General features: G+C 39.6%; 1 protein-coding gene across 1 annotated transcript in view; it reads left to right on the plus strand.

Moving 5' to 3' along the window:
• Positions 1-462: 462 nt before the first annotated feature.
• Positions 463-17,043, plus strand: part of RTN1 (reticulon 1) — a 24,375-nt gene continuing 7,794 nt past the window's right edge. The window contains exon 1 of the mRNA XM_006144824.1: positions 463-584. Within this exon, the coding sequence (XP_006144886.1) occupies positions 524-584 (61 nt within the window). The 5' untranslated portion in view covers positions 463-523. The remainder of the gene's footprint in view (positions 585-17,043) is intronic.

The following is a 17,043-nucleotide window of genomic DNA, read 5'->3' on the forward strand; positions in this document are numbered from 1 at the left end:
TGGCATCGACTGTGTCTTGTTCAATAAGTTTCTTGGGTTTCTAAGAAATTTCTAGAATATGCACCTTGCCAATTAGAAACTTCCAGTGTATAGGATTCTCAGCTGGACTGGTCTGAGGTGTACATCATGCTGGGTAAAGTTTCTTTACAATCTAAATGATGTATAGCGATTGAATGTATAAATAATAATAAATAATTTTTTAAAAAACAATAAACTCCCAGGAACAGACCAACCCCGTCTCCCCGCATCCCCACTTTAACCCCTTGGCCCCTTTCCAGTTCCCTTCTTCAAATCTCCTACACCTATCCGAGTCTGTGCCTTCCCATTGCTAACCAGCTTAACCATCTCCAAGGCAGCACTCCTTGGGCAGCCAAGCCAGCGCTGTGGGGTCCAGGAGCTCCTGCATCCCCATCCCGGGCGCGCAGGCGGCTCCGGGCCGCGCCGCGCTGATTCGCTGCGCCGACGCCCGAGTGCAAGCTCTGCGCCGCCGAGGAGAGCCGCGGCGAGCCCCAGAGCCAGCACAATGCAGGCCACCGCCGATTCCACCAAGATGGACTGTGTGTGGAGCAACTGGAAAAGTCAGGGTATTCTCTTTATTTCAGTAGTGCATGCCTGCGGCGCAAGGGAAACCGGGATCTGGAGTCGTCCATTGTGCATCATTTCACCTGTGGGACCTATCTTATCTGTGCATGCGTTATACCCAAGAGCTTTCTGTTGGGGGGAGTAAACCTGTTATTTCAAGAAGCAAAATGGATGGTGTTTGATTTTTTCTTTCTTTCTTTCTTTCTTTTTTTTTTTTTTTTAAAAAAAAAACTCCCATCTCTCATTCCCCCCTTTTCTTGTTTTAATGCCGGTATTTTTAATAATGCATCCTTTGCCTCCTCCGGGAGCTCTTTGGGGATCTGTTAATCATTCAGTATTTGTTTAATCTTTTCTCATCCCTGGAGTTAAAGTGCTTTCTTATTGTTACTGGCATCCCAATGCATTTATTTCTGTCGAAGGGTTGAAATCTCTTGGCAGAATCTTTAACTGAAAGGGCTCTAGAGCATCCTTTTAAGAGGGACACACCCATTTCAGGGTTGTTATTTGTGGTCACACAAAGGAGACTGGAAATGCAGACTAGCTCTTGAAATCTTGAAAATATGATGGCGTAGCCACATATTAGGATGGTTCACTTTGCAACATTTCCGTGTTTTTGTTTGTCATTGGAGTAACCTGTAACTATTATTCGTTAATAATGGGTATCTGTGGAATGAATGGAGGGAAATAACAAAACAATGCTGGTTGCCCTCCGGTATAACAGATTTATTTTGAAACAGTCCATATTAGCGCTGGGTGTGGCCACCCTCCAGCCTCTCTTGGATTGCTTTTCAGCCATTTTTATTCAGCCTCATACTTCACACACCCATCTCTCCTTTGTTACATTAAATGTTCTCCTTCACCTTGCTTAGTTTGAGGCTGTAAGAAGGATCATTTGCAAGAATGAATTGTGTGTGGCAAACGTGTGTTTTGGTAAGGTGAAGCGTTTTTAAATATTTATCGAACATGTTTCGAAGAAGGCGCCTTTGATTAACCTGCAGGGTTTTGTAGCCTCCCTCAGGGGGCCAAGAATTCAGTGGAGAAGTGGCTGATTTTATAAGAACGTAGCATCTTCCCCTTGGAATTTTATACTACAGAAAGAATAGGATGACTTCTTTATCTTGAATGCCTCTGTGGGGTTTCTTTTTGGTATAATTTTTAAGAAAAGGTAAACATAAATCTCAGAATTAAAAGCATGTTTGCTTTGCTTCTTATTCGTCAAACTGGGTGGCAATGACCTAAAATACAGTCGTCTACTCCAACTGATGTGGGTCTATTGGAAATATAGTTGTCTAATGCAAATAGATGGGCCTGATCAATTCAAAAACCAATAAATAAGAAATGTACTGCAATTGAGAGGCATAATTTTAGAGACCACTGACTACACAGAGTAACATGTTTAATGTAGAAGGCAGCTATGAATATTGTTTGTAACATCGCACACTCCTTATGTGTTTAGACCTAGCCAGTGTATTTGGTAGACACACTCATCCTAGCTTGATGTAAAACCAAGTTTAGACATAAGACTGGCTTTTAGACTATGATTATGGGTTTCTTCTAGCCTTAAGAAGAATAGATACCGAAAGATGGCATCTGTTTTATTTGTGTGAGATACAGAACACTATTTCATCACAGCTCTATGTGTTGCCTTGGTTGACCTTTTCTTGGGTTTAAAAAAAAAATGCATGAGCATGTATAATCACAAATTAATACACAATGCCATGATTTGTCCACTGAAAACAATTATGACCATTTCCAATGTACAGCTACATGTGAAGATTAATTCAAGATCATTGAGGACCTTTTATACTCAGTGACCTTTGGTAGTCTTCAGTAATAATAATTTCCTTTTGTCAGATAAAACAAAGCCATTATCTTGAAAATTGACTAATAACCAGCTGGGTGAGTGGGTTTAATAGTTCAAAAGGGAAGTGGTAAGAAGTGAATTATTTCTTTTTTTTTCCTCCATACTGTGAGCATCATCTAAACTCAATCTATAATGAGAAATTTGTTTAGCATTTTCAATGTATCTTCTTCACTCTAGTTTTTCGCTATCAAAAACAGTTGTTCTTAATCCTGGTTGCACTAGAATCACCTAGGAAGCTTTAAAAAAAAAATGCAAAGGATGCTTGGGCCCCTCCCCTAGAGAATCTGATTCAATTGAGCCACACATCAGTATGTTTTAAAAGCTCCTCAGGTGTGTTTAATATGCAACCAGGGTTGAAGCCACTGGTGTGTAATAATTCCTAGCCCAATCCAAAAAAAAAAAAAAAAAAACAGCAGAAGGCCAGTGTACAGATGATGAAATGAGTGTGCTCTAGGAACAGCTGGGAAGGCAGTTAAAAGAAGTGAGTTGTTGTTGACAACGTCCTCTGGAAGTATTAATAGGAGGGAACGTTGCTTGCGAGCTTCAGGTTTCCTCTATATTATAAAGTATCCCATGGAAAAACAGCAGATTGACTATTTCATGAAGACTGTACTGAAACTAATTACAATGTGTCATACAAACTGTAGCACGCATGCAAAAGGAACCTGATTTAGCTTACTAACGTGTGACTTCAGCCAGAGATAAGAATGTGTAAAGAGAAGCTAAAGCCCACGTTATTACTACATTACACAGATTCTGCTACCAACTTGAAAAAAATACGCAACTACCACCAAATATTGATCACTAAACCAAAGCATATTCTATTCAGGGAGAACCAAATTAATATAACAGCCTATTACAAATACCTATATAGGTAATAGTCTTAGCAACCACTGCAACAGTGATATTCTCAGGGTACTTTGATGCATTATTGCATTTAATCCTCTCAAATCCTATGACGGGCACGTTTTATTATTACGCCCATTTTACAGATGAGCTGAGGCTTCCATTAGGTCACTTAGCTAGTAATGGCAGAGGCTAGAGTCAAGCTTGGGCTGATTCCAAGCCCATCATTTCTCATTGCACTGCCATCTGCCTTTGAGGTAGGTGGCTTTTTCCTCAATGAATTTGCTGAAAATATTAATTACGAAGGCAATGGTGATTGTGTGGGCCTTGTAACCACTCACATTTACAAGCTTTCAATTTTTAGACATCTTCTCATTTGGGCTTTTCAATTTATTCTTGGACATCATAAGGCTTAAAGAAGTGAAGTGACTTGCCCAAGATTTTGAAATAAGTGGATAATTAAGTAATGAAAGGTGACTCCCTTGGCTTCAGATCCAGAAGTCTTCTCCTCTCAATAATCACTGCTTCTCTTCCTATGGCTGATTAAATAAAGTGCACTCTGACTCACCTCTTCCGAGATGTTTTCATAGAGGTTCTACAGGCAAAGCAAAACTGAGCAGCAAAGCAGTAATCTTGACCAATTTATGCCATCATTGTCATCATCACCATCATCGATTCATCATCCTACATTCTCCTATGTGCCAATCACTGCCCTAAGCTCTGTGATATACTTTGTCTCAATTAAACCTCCATGAGATTATTGTTACTTTCTTTATCATAGAGGAAGAAACTGAGAGATTTATGCTTTAATTGAAAGGTTCAGTAATTTGTCTCAGGATGTACCGAGTCCTGAACACAAGGGAATCTGATAATGACACCAGCGCTTCTAACTATCCCACCATACTACTAAATCCAAATGGTATGGTACCAGGGGAGCAAAGTTGCATCAGACCATCTAGTCACATGATTTAATTTGTGATCTAAAGATCACTTTTTCCAAATTGCACTGGACTCAATCAAATCACCTGGTAGGACACTGAGTGACGTGATGGATTGATTGATACATGCTGTGTGCTTAAGGCTAATGGTCAGCTCCCACTATGCTCTGCGTGGCCACACTCTGTAGTTACAGCTTCCCTGCACGTAAAGTATCCATGGAGGATGACACACTTTCCAGAGAATATAACCTAAAGCATTTGTTTTTTACAAACTAAAATATTTTGCAAATTTTACATTGGCCTGTAGTACGCTGCAGGAATACTTCAAGGTACTCTGTTCTGAAAGGCTCCAGTTCAAAACATTTATTGAAGAGCCAAACACCCCAGAATACACAAAGGAAATACCTGTTTTAGTCTCACTAATTAAAAGAAATGCTCATCTTTTGAAATACCTGTCTATATTTGGTAAAGACAATATTACACATAAATACAGACCAATGCCACCTTTTATTAAAATCAGCATGTTACATGGACTCATCAGTATCAGAATATGTGTAAACACTGCAACATAAATATTATATTTGCAAATTCCCTCCCTGCAGATTCTAATGAGATCCATTGGGAAAACTGGTATATCTGGGGAACTGGGCTTTTTTGCTTTTTTTTTTTCCCCCCCCTCTTAGTGAAAGAAAACTCTCATTATGCAGGTAATATACCAAGCGTAGGTAGTCAGTCCATCAAAACAGAAATTCTCTTTTTTTGCAATATACATTTTAAAGGGAATTGTTCCAAGAGACTATTTCAAAGTTTGGTGAGAGAATAATGACTCTTTTTTATTTAAAATGATACATGCACATTATGAAAATTTTCATATCTACCAAGAGAGATTCAAATGAAAGCCACAAATCATCCAAAATTCTACCAGAATTAATATTAATAATGGATGAATATGATCTAATATGAGGTAAATATACCAGAAAAATAAAGCTAAAGGGCCATGTAGGCAACGAAAAGCTTTTATAAATAAATTATACCTAGCTCAAAAACTATTTAACACAATTTAATTAATAGAAGGAACTGACATGAAACTGAAGGAATTGTGAACTCTCAGATGGATTTTTCCTTACTATATGGACTATTCTTTCTAGATTTAAGAAAAAGGTTGATGAACATCAATAGGTTAGAATCATTTTTAAATTACAGGTTTCCATTTTAGACTGTACAGATGGACTCTCTGCAGTATCTAACTTTATTTTAAAGGAGATCCGCTGTGGGTGGGAAAGGTGGACAAAAATTCACTAACCTAAATTCACATATTCAAATCTATTTTTTTCAGATTTCATAAATTAATTAATTTTTTAAAAATTCTAATATTGTATGAGTGAAGCAGTGTGATTTCTATTGGGTCGTCAGAAAATTCATGATGCATTTTTGCGTAGAAAAACATAGGAAAATATGTCATGCCTTTTTCAGTGACCCAATATATACTAATAGAGATTGTGAATGAAATCGCCCATCAAAATCAACAAGCTCTTCCTCTCTGTAATTAAAAAAAAACTCTCTCCCTCTTCCTGCCTCCCTCTCTTGTTTTCTCCTTCTTCCCCAACTCTCTCTCCTACCTTTCTCCCACTTTTAAAATTTAAAATGATATTCTGTACTCAGTTTGTTTTTGTTTTGTGGGTTTTTTGGGGGGGTTTTGTTTGTTTGTTTGTTTGTTTTTTATCTTCAGACTAGGTTATACATCCTGGAACAGAATCTGTGAAGTAACTGATACATTTTGAGTTACCTTTTAACAGAATCAAATTTTAAAATCCACTGAATCTAACCAAAGAAAATCTGAGTTAGGGCTTGAGTAGATAGCTTGTAAGGTTACGCCTTTAAAATAATTTTAAGGGAAATTTGGTCACAAATTTCTTATCTTTCTCCACTTGATCTCCTAAGTTGTATGCATATTTGATCTAGGTATTACTTAGATATTGCCACCTTTCCAGTCCTCATGAAGGGACACATTGCTGTTCAAAGAAACATGGCTGCCTTATAATTAAACTCACAATTTGGAAGAGAAGTTGATATTAATGATTATTTAAAAGCCGTCTTCTGCCAAGGTGACAGATAATTGTAATAACTGCTTTTAAAACCCTGATCATTTTAATTGTATTCCAGATTTATAGCACCACTTGCAAATAAGGTAAGAAAATTGTTAGGAGTTTTAGAACTTGGAAATAGAGAGTTCTATTTCTACAAAATATGTTTGAGCTATATTTTTAAGTTAAACACATGCTAAGCTATCATATTGTTTCATAAAATAAAATCCTTGAATTCCTTCTTATTTCCTCTATTGCTAAAGATTGGAAATAATTCCAGCATTACTTACAAGTTCTTTGCCAAAACTGGTGTTAATGTTGAACAAAAGGAAGGTACAGGGGTCAGCAGGTGGCGTGGTGGCTAAGGCACTGGTCTCCCACATTACCAACCACAGTTGGAGTCCTAGACATGGCACCTTGTTTTCTCACTTACTTATTCTCTCTTTCTCTGTCTCTCAGTGGTCATATTAAAAAATAATAACAATTGGGACCAGCAGTTGGCATAATGGCTATGTCGCTGGACTCCCATGTAGTTGACCATAGTTTGAGTCTCGGACCTGGTAGCTTAAACTCACGCCCAAGATCCTGAGAGGAGAATGGAGGAGAAGTGATTGCGGTATGGCCATCCCCCTTGGTGGAGGGGGGTGGTGATTTCTCGTTTTCTGTCTCTCTGTCTCTCACCGTCTTTCTGGCAAGCACATGTGCCCTAAAGCAAAAACCTCTCCAATAATAATAATAATAATAATAATAACAATAAATGAAATTAAGTAAATAATTCTTTAAGAAAAAGATAGGTACAACTATAACATATTATAATTTTTAGAATTTTTTTGCCAGGTGTATGTGTGTGCATGCTCAAAATCCAGAGAGGAAAATGGAGAAGAGAACTTGCACCCTGAGGGGTGCTTTATCATTTTCTTTCTCTCTCTGTCTTCTCTGTCTCTCTCTGACAATCTTACACACCCATATAGCAAATTAGATAAATAAATAAAGATTTACACATACACACACACATTTGAATATACTTATTTTTTTTAAAGAACCAACAGCTCCACAGTTTTGTTTGTTTGTTTGTTTTCTGTTTCACTGCAACAATGGATTTTAAGATGTAGCACAGACTGAAAATTTTATGGCTAATTATGATGAATGACTAACAGACCAAAGTAATAATTTTGTTGTTTGATCTGGTCAGAAAACTTAAAGAACCATGAAGCCGTTATTTAGTACTTTGAATATTTTTCTTCTAGCTTCAGTGGTCACATTCACAAAGCCTTTCCCTCCATGTGACCTTCTTCCTTGGATTCCGATTTGCCCTGTAAACACCTCTCCAAATGAGCCCCCTGGTTTTGTCAGAGGTTTTGAAGGAGAAGCTGGTATTTCTATCTTAAATGCATGGGCCCTGCCATTTCACTTCTTGGTCAGATCCATCATCCTGGTGACAAAGGGCCTAAGAATCATTGTGTTAACTTCATGTGAGGGAAAGAATGGGAATGTGTAGTCCTAGCGGTTAGGACTCCTATTCCTTTCTAACTTAGGAAACTGGTAAGCCCTTCATAAGAACAAGGCACTTTTGCCTTCAGTACAACCTGAGAGGTAGCCATTTGAGACTAGTGTATTGGCTTTTGTCTCTCATGGAGGAAAAGCACCAAAGATTGTTGTTGGCTGTGTCTTTGCCGATCAAATTCTTCATCTTCTTTTGTTCCACCAGTGCTCATTTAGCGTAGAAGATTAAATGCTGTGCTTTTTCACTGTCTATAGGAAGCATCGGGCTTAATGTGTCTTCTCTTTCAACATGTACAAGAATGATTTAAACATCTAGAAATAGTGTTGACATTTTTCTCTTGACAGTCATATGTCTGTATTTAGGAGGTGTGAGAGAAGGGCCTGGAAAATGGTATCACAGCAGGTGTCTTGCCAGCACAAGTTCTTGTCCCTGGTTTTCTCTCTGGATTACTATTTAAAGTTTTAACCTATGTCTTGGTAAATGAAACTCAAGGCTTAGCTGAATAGAAGATGTAACTTTGGAAGGCCTCTGTGTTATACTTAAAATACTTTTATTACGTTTATTTCTGTTAGGTTTCTCCTGTTTAAAATGGGGGAAGATAAAAGTAGGGAAGGAGACTTTAATTTCTTCTTCACATGTTGTGGTAGTATTTTGTTTGCCTCATAAAAATGAGAAAAACTGGGGAACCAGCAGTTAGCGTAATGGCTATGTAGTGAACCACAGTTCGCATCCCGGTCCCGGTGGCTTAAAACTCAAGCCGGGCGCGTGTGCGTGCATGCCCAAGATCCCGAGAGGAGAATGGAGGAGAAGGGATTGCGGTGTGACCATCCCCCCTGGGAGGTGATTTCTTGCTTTCTATCTCTATGTCTCTGTCTGGCGAGTGCACGCACCCTATAGCGAAAAAGCCTCTCCAAAAAAAAAGAAAAACTGGCTTTTTCACACCTTTGGACACTGGTTAGAAAAGACTGAGCCTCATCTAGCCTTGTAATCCTTTTCAGAAGATAGTCAATTATTGTAGTCAAATCATTGCAAGCTTGCCAAAAAGTAAATAAAAGTCATAATATCATTTTTCAATGATTCTTTTGTCAAAATGTTGATATTATCTATGAAGAAGAAGAATTTCTACAGTTAATTTCTTACATTTAACTTTTTAAAAAAGGCATTAACTTGTCCTCTGGTAAGCAATACAGTGCTTTCTAAAATACTTTTCACATCAAGATGGGATATAAATTTACGTTTAAGAATCTGGTGCATGCTGGCAGGTGGCATTGTGGTTAAGGTGCCGGATTCCCACATGGTTGACCACGTTCGAGTCCTAGACCTGGTGGCTTGCTTTCTCACTTCACCTTTCTCTCTCTCTGTCTCTCTCTGATCTAATTAAAAATAATAATAATGGGACCAGCAGTTGGCGTAATGGCTATGTCACTGGATTCCTATGTAGTCGACCACGGTTTGAGTCCCAACTAGGTGGCTTAAACTCATGCCAGGCATGTGTGCATGCATGCCCAAGATCCTGAGAGGAGAATGGAGGAGAAGGGATTATGGCATGGCCATTCCCTCTGGGGGGTGATTTCTCACTTTCTGTCTCTCTGTCTCTCTCTGTCTTTCTGGCAAATGCATGTGTCCTATAGCAAAAAACCTTTTGCATAAAAATAACGATAATAATAACAAATAAAGTTAAATAAATATATGATTCTAAAAAAGAATATAGTGCAATAAGGTGCACAATTGATTGCCACTTTTTATTATTCACTTATACCACATCTTGCTTATAAATTAAATATTAATACCTGTACCACTGTCTTTTCAGTTTATACATTTTTAATAAACTGTCTGAATACTGAAGCTACTTTTGGTTCATATAATTGAATGCATTTAAAGTGAGTTTCACTGAGGTACATTGACACATGCTGTAATCCCAGCCACTCGGGAGGCTGAGGCAGGAACATTACAAGTTCAAGGCCAGTCTGAACAGCATAATGAAACCCTGTCTCTCTAGTTTTCCAAACCAAAATATTTAGACCGCAGAGAAGGGCTTTCTTTCTAAAAACTTGACATAGGATTTAATTTCCGTTTGGCTGTGAGTCCAGCCTTTGGATCACTTCCCTTATTTTTCCTCTATTAATTGGGCTCTGGAAGTGAAGGGGGCACTGATTTCAGTGTTAGATATCAGGGTTCTTCAAATCTGCCAGATCACCCCTGACTAAATGAGTTCTATGCCGGTCCCAGGTCAACATAGTATGTGCTCATAAATGTGGTTTGGTGCCTAAGATGAAATCACCAAGCCCAGTTCATCTGTCAGATTGATAAGATACACTGATCTCTCATCTCAAAGCCAATTGACACTTGGTTTTTGGCAAAGTTACTTTAATTTTATAATTAGCAAAACTGTATGGTAATATACTTATCCTAGGATGTATGCTCAGTGAATGTATACTCATTTAAGCTCTTACCTGGCCTTTCTGCAATAGGACGATATTAGAAGAGAAAAATCTTTATTTAGTTATATTTAAAGACCATTGGGGGTAATTCATTGCAGTTAGGGTTGTGTACACTTTTCTTACTTGGGTTCCAAGGAAATTTTATCCAAACGCTTACTTTTCTGAATCAGGTACTATAAAGCTTTCTACATAAGTTTTATCACTCTAAGTAAAACTACAATGTGAGAAATCAGCATTTACACAGCAGATATGAAACTTCTCTGATCACAACTTCACCCACCTTCTGCCCTTCCCACTGAGTCATCAGAGCTTCAGGCCATTTGCCCGCACTCTGAACACATGTAGTTGTTGCCATTCTCCCAGCCCATCTGCCTCCGCTGTCTAGGTGTCATTCCAAGTCTGTCTTGTTGGATCTTAGACTCTTCTCTTTTTTTTCTAATAAAAAAAACTGTATTTACTTAGAAGCATTCAGAATGTCAACAAAACAGCTGCAACTTTTTTTTTCTTTTTGCAATTACAGAGTGGTATTCAGTTAACAGAACAACAATTATTTCATATAAGCTGCATCAGAGACAACTGAAGATGAAAAAACTACCATCCCCATATATAACTAATTTGTGCTGTGCACCAACAAGAACCTGCTTTAAATTTCCATGCCAATTTACAACCCCCATACTGTACCAGGCAAGGTTAGTGGCTATTGAAAATACCACCAGGACAGGGCTATCTAAAAAACACATTCGGTGACTCTTCTGACTATATTCCTTGTGACAATTCATAGCCCCGGGTCAGCCCCACCATCTACGATGAGGACATGCAGCATCTAACCCTGTTGACTACATCTACGAGGAATCTTTGACTTAACAAAACCCTCTTTACCTTTTGGTGATCCTTTGATTAATTTCATCATGAATCCTTGCTGTATTGTCCTAGACCAGTGCTACCTAATAGAAATATAATGTGAGCCACATATATAACTTCACATTTTCTAGTAGCCACATTAAAATGCTAAAAGAAGATAAAATTAATTTTGAAAATTTATTTAACTTAACCCAGTATTTCCAGAAGGTTTAGTCTTTCCACATATAATCAACCTGAATACATCCATGAAATATTTTATGTCCTCTTTTATACTAAGTCTAAAATCCGAGGTGTAATTTTTGCTTGCAGAACATCTCACTTGGAATCAGCCATACTTCGAGTGCTCACTCACCATTGGTGGCTCATCGCTACCATACTGGGCCACACAGGCCTTGACTTTTCATACTCTCCAAGCCCTACCCTTGACCTCCTCCATCTCAGGAAAACCTCATAACTCGTTTGACAGGGAAAATTTGAGGCAGTATGCCACAAGCTACATTGTGATATTTTCTTTCCACCTCAACACATACAAATAAGCACACCCGTACATTTCCAAATTGCCTCTCCCCCTTCTTCTCCCGTCTTCAAAAAGAAAGAGCTATGACTAATCCCATCCTTTTTCACCTTCACTGAGACCTGGTTTAATCAAATATCTCCTCTTTCCAGAATCTTCACTCCTTCCTTGTATTAACTTTCCTGAGCGTTGCTCAACCTAAAGGTGTACTTGTTGCTACTGCTCCCCAGCCTCCATCTCCTTTATTGCTCTGAACTTCCCTCCTCCTACCAATCCCTTACGTAGGCCTTCCACCCACCATGACTCCTAACACTGGTCTCTGCTAAGTTATAAGTGAGCTTCCAGTCTCCGAATCCAAATTCCAGTTCTCGATTCCCTTTTTGTGTCTACAGCATTCCACCTGTGGCTTGCCCCTTTCACTGGAAAGAATCCTTCTCCATGACTGCCATCACCTACACTGTCGTGGTGCTCTTCCTGACACTCAGAACTCTTCTAGCTCCACTTCTTCCTTTCAGGCTGTAAATATACTTTTCTCCTAAACTGCATCTCTTAGCCTCACCTCTCTTGGAGATTTCCTTCACTCTCTTGGTTTTAACCATCATGTCCACTCAGAATACAGCCAGCGTGAATGTTCCTCCCTTTTTACTAAATTGTAGTCCTCTTTTTCCAATTGCCTACTGTTACATATTCATCTGATCATTGGATATATGACATTAAGGACCATTTTATAATAACTCAGGGCTACTATGACAATGTAAAAAAAAATCATTTAACCTCCAAGCTTATTAAAAAAAAAATGGGACCAGCACATGGCATAGGGTTTCATCACTGAACACCCACGTGGGTGACCATGGTTTGAGTCCTGGACCTGGTGGCTTCGAAATCATGCCAGGCACGTGTACGTGCATATCCAGGATCCTGGGAAGTGAACTGAGAAGGGATTGTGGCATGGCCATCCCTCCTGGGAGAGAGGGGTGATTCTCACTTTCTGTCTCTCTGGTAAAAGCATGTACCCTATAGCAAAAAACACTAAAAAAAAAAAAATGTAAATGTTGCATATAATTGTCAGCCTCATCTCATCCACAATCCTTATCTGATCTCTGCCCCAGGCTGTGTCAAAATGCCCTACTTTGATGTCATCCTGAGAATCTAGGGGTTTAACAAACAAGTGTCACCTCTCCCCAAACCATTTCACCCCCAGATTTCTGTTTTTTTCCAGTAATACTTATCACTCAGTCACCCAGCTTTGAAATATTTTCACCCCTAATTAACTCTTCTTCCTTTCCCCAACAAATTAGTCATCATTCCTAGCAACTAGTCCTTCACAATATTGGATAATTATCTTTTTTTTAGAGAGAGAGATTTTTGCTATAGGGTGCATGCAGTCACTGGAGAGACACAGAGAGACAGAGAGACAGAAAGCAAGAAATCACCCCCCCCCCCAGGGGCGGGAATGGCCAAGCCACAATCCCTTCTCCTCCATTCTCCTCTTGGGATATTGGACACACACATACACATACAACCAGCATGAGGTTTAAGCCACCAGGTCTGGCTCTGGGACTTGAACTGTGGTTGACTTCGTGGGAGTCCAGTGGTGTAACCATTATGTCATCTGCTGGTCCATGGATATTAACTTTTATCCACCCTATCTTCTTAACAGATTGTTTGTAACATTCACAAACCATCCCACCTCCTCATTCTTCACCAATTCCAGTACTGTCCCTTCCTCAAACTCAACTTTTGCCACCTCCAAAAATAGAAGGTATGTTTACATTGACACAGCATTTGTTTAAATGATTGTCCAGTCTTTCCAGCTAGATCTTAAGATCCTTAAAAGCAGGAACAAAATGCTGTGATCCTTCATTCCTGCACTTACTAATAGTAGATGACTAATAATTGTCTATTGCTGATTCTTGTTCATTCAATGAAAAATATCCCTTTAAATATATAGCTCTAATAACCCTTGTAAATATAATCAGGTTGTCCCAGATTAGCTTTATAGAACTTTGGGGGACACTTAAAATATAATGTGAGAGAGGCAATTTTATTCTTTAGGAAAAAATGTATTTATGGTTTGATACTGCTTCTATTAACTAGTTAAGATATAAGTTTCTTAACTTTTAGCTTCTTTGCCTATTATATACATTTTTTAATGGAGTAGGCTTTTTCTTTTTCAGTTTTTTGTTCATTTGTTTGTCTTAATTTGCCAGGGGGCTTGTGTACTTACCAGAAATGAGAGTAAGAGAAAACAAGAAAGTACCCCCCACCCTGCCCAACCCCATGGGACATGGTCACACTGCAGTCCTTCTCCACCATCTCTCTCCTTTGGGGGGTTATTTAATAGACTTTATTGTAAGGTTTAAATGAGGTAATATGTGAACATCGTTTTAAGAATTTTAGAATCAGGACCAGCAGATGGCATAAGGTTATGTCGCTGGACCTCCTTGTAGTTGACCGCAGTTCGAGTCCCAGACCCAGTCACTTAAAACTCATGCCATGCATGTGTGCGTGCATGCCTAAAATCCAAGAGGAGAATGGAGGAGAAGGGATTGCAGTACAGCCATTCCCCCTGGGGGGGGTGAGTTCTTGCTTTCTGTCTCTCTGTCTCTCCAGCAAGCGCAGGCTCCCCATAGCAAAAATCTCTCTGTAAAAAAAAAAAAAAAAAAAAAAAAAAAATAGAATTTCAGAATCTATGTAAACAGACAGCTTTATTACAAAGTACCCAGAAGAATCAATAACCTCTTGAGTTTTTTTTGCTTGCTTTTCTAAAGAATTATTTATTTATTATTTATTTGTTTGATTATTGTTTTAATTTGACCAGAGAGTGAGAGGGACAGTGAGAAAGCAAACCACCAGATCTGGGATTCAAACCATGGTCAGTCATGTGGGAGTCCAGTGCCCCAACAGCCCATTGTTTTAAGACAACAATTCTTTTACTAACCGCCTAACAACTATAGAAACTTCAGGCAATCTTAGCAAATTGATTGAAAGACCCGAGAGAGATGATTCTACACCAAACTACTGATACTCTATGTTCTCTGCCCACAGTTCCTGCAATGAAAGCCCACCCTTGGTGCTAGCTATGCTCAGACATTTTGAATGAGTGGCTGGGCGGCCAGAGATTTGAAGGCTTTCTAGAGAGCACGCCATTTTTAACAGGTGTTAAGCAATTCATTCAGTGGGACTCACTTGGAAACAGCCAAGTCTTGTCTTCTATTTGTCTGAAAACTACTTGTAGGCTCTCCTGCCCTTTTATATCTCACAGATGGATAAGCTGCCTTCCCCTTTAGCAGGCTGTCTTAAATTGTACTGTGTCCAAGCCTGTTGCCACGTCAGTTTGTAGGCATCATAACAGATTACAGCGTACCTCTTATTTATCGGCACGCGTTTGTTTCTTTTGTACGTTTGTTTTACTATTCCTTTCATCCACTATCTCTGGCACCTAGCACAAAGCCTGGCACTTAGTCATTGCTCAGTGATTCCTGGATACGTGAGTAAACGTGGAGGACATCATTCGTTAGTGATGCCTCTCCAGGGCGATTTTTTGTCTTTTTCATTCCTCTTTACTCCTCTCCTATACCAAGCAGAGTAAAAACCAGAGGTTCTGGGCTCCTGAGAACCTCTTGCTCCTCTGGTCTTGACCTAGAGGCTTACCTGAATGTGATCTCCAGATCCACTTGAACCCAGGCGGACACAGGCCTGAGGGTCCCAGGGACTTATAGCAGGTCATATCCTCCAAAAGACTCTTACCACTTGAAAAGGATTCTATTTTTGTGTTCTGTTCTCAATAAATTCTTCTAAGGGGAAAGTCATTTGGGTAATCCATTTGATTTGTTGTGAAGGACAAGCAAAACTTTAATGTGTTGTCCTATTCTGGCATCTTTGCATTAAAAATGAAAAAGATAATACCTATTTTGAAAATAGAGAGTGGTTCATCAGAAGGAATAACTTTCCAAGGTGAGTCATGTGACTGGTAATGGAGGCAGGGAGAAGAGAGGGCCTTTTAGAATCGCCGTGCTTTTTCTTGGACTCGGGAAATCTACTCGTAGAACTGGCCCTCCTCAAAAGAGAACCAAAACTATCGTTTCACACCAAAGCATGCTTGTGAGCCTCTTCTCTTCCTCCTACGTTGAAGTATTAGGAGACAACAGGAACACGTTTGCCAAACGATGGCTGCCCACTGGACTCTTCAGAACTAATGCCATCGGTGGACCAGGTAGTGGTGGGAAGTGGAGCATACGTGGGGAGTAAATTCTCCAGCTTCAGATTGCTGGGTGTCTGTCCTCAGCCTGCTCTAAAAGAGTTGCTTCCTCTTTAATCCCCTGATTTACCCTCCAGCTAGCGAGATAAGTCTGCTGTCAAGGAAGGGGTCAGTAGTTTGCAGCAATCCTTATGTCACCTCACCGCTGTAGAATTGTCACTTGAGTGTGTGACCTTTTCAGTACTATTCTTGTAGCCATTTACACTCCTCTGTACAATGGGGATAGCTTCCCACTCTCTTCAACCTGGCGGCCTTGTTTCCTTTGAGCAGATAACTGGAATCTGATTCTGTAGCCGGGGGTCTCCGGGTACACTGCCCTGGATGCTGGCTGTAGAAGCCACCACCACTGACATTTGGTAGTGAAGTGTCCGCTTTGCATCTTGTTTTCTCTTTGTGAAAATTGGTGGACCTACATTCTGTAATACCCATTTGTTACTTGCCTAATTAGACGGTGACTTTGCATTGAATCTTCAGGAAGCCTTCTATGCTTTGTCAAATTCTGGTGACTGGAATATTTGAAATATTCCCATTTTCCATCACAGTGGTCTTTATTATTTTGAATTTATGATAGTGATGATACAGATTTTCAAAGCTTGCACTCCATATTTTTAAATCACAGAATCTGAGCGAACAGATTATGTTATGCAAAATGTCTTTCTCCAGATGCCACTTCCAAGGTTTCTAGCCATTGGCCCTCACCCCTCAACTGTGTCCTTGTTTTGGAGGAAGCCACACCTTTGTCCACTGCATGTGACGCTGGCCAGAGTCTCCCAGCCCATACCTCCTTGATGTCCCCAATGCTTCGAAAGGGACCACTTGTTTTCATTGCTGCTGCCCCTGCTGGGTGGCGCGGACATCTGCGTAACTGAGGCACACCTCCACTGGCTACCGCGGAGATCCAAACTGCCAGCAAGGCATCAGACGTGCACATAATTCCATCCAGGGAAAGCATGCGGGTACTTCTCAGAGTTGCCTGTGTTTACAAGTTTCTTTCAATGTCACCTACTTCATGCCACTGTACAGATGGCATAGCCCACAGAGAGACACCCCTAGTGATCTGAAGCTGGAGATTCTGGAGATTCAGTAGTCTCTTTCTTTCTTTCTTTCTTTCTTTCTTTCTTTCTTTCTTTCTTTCTTTCTTTCTTTTT

Source organism: Tupaia chinensis, unplaced genomic scaffold (assembly GCF_000334495.1).
Source record: "Tupaia chinensis unplaced genomic scaffold, TupChi_1.0 Scaffold000133_1, whole genome shotgun sequence".
In the NCBI taxonomy this organism is placed as follows: domain Eukaryota; kingdom Metazoa; phylum Chordata; class Mammalia; order Scandentia; family Tupaiidae; genus Tupaia; species Tupaia belangeri.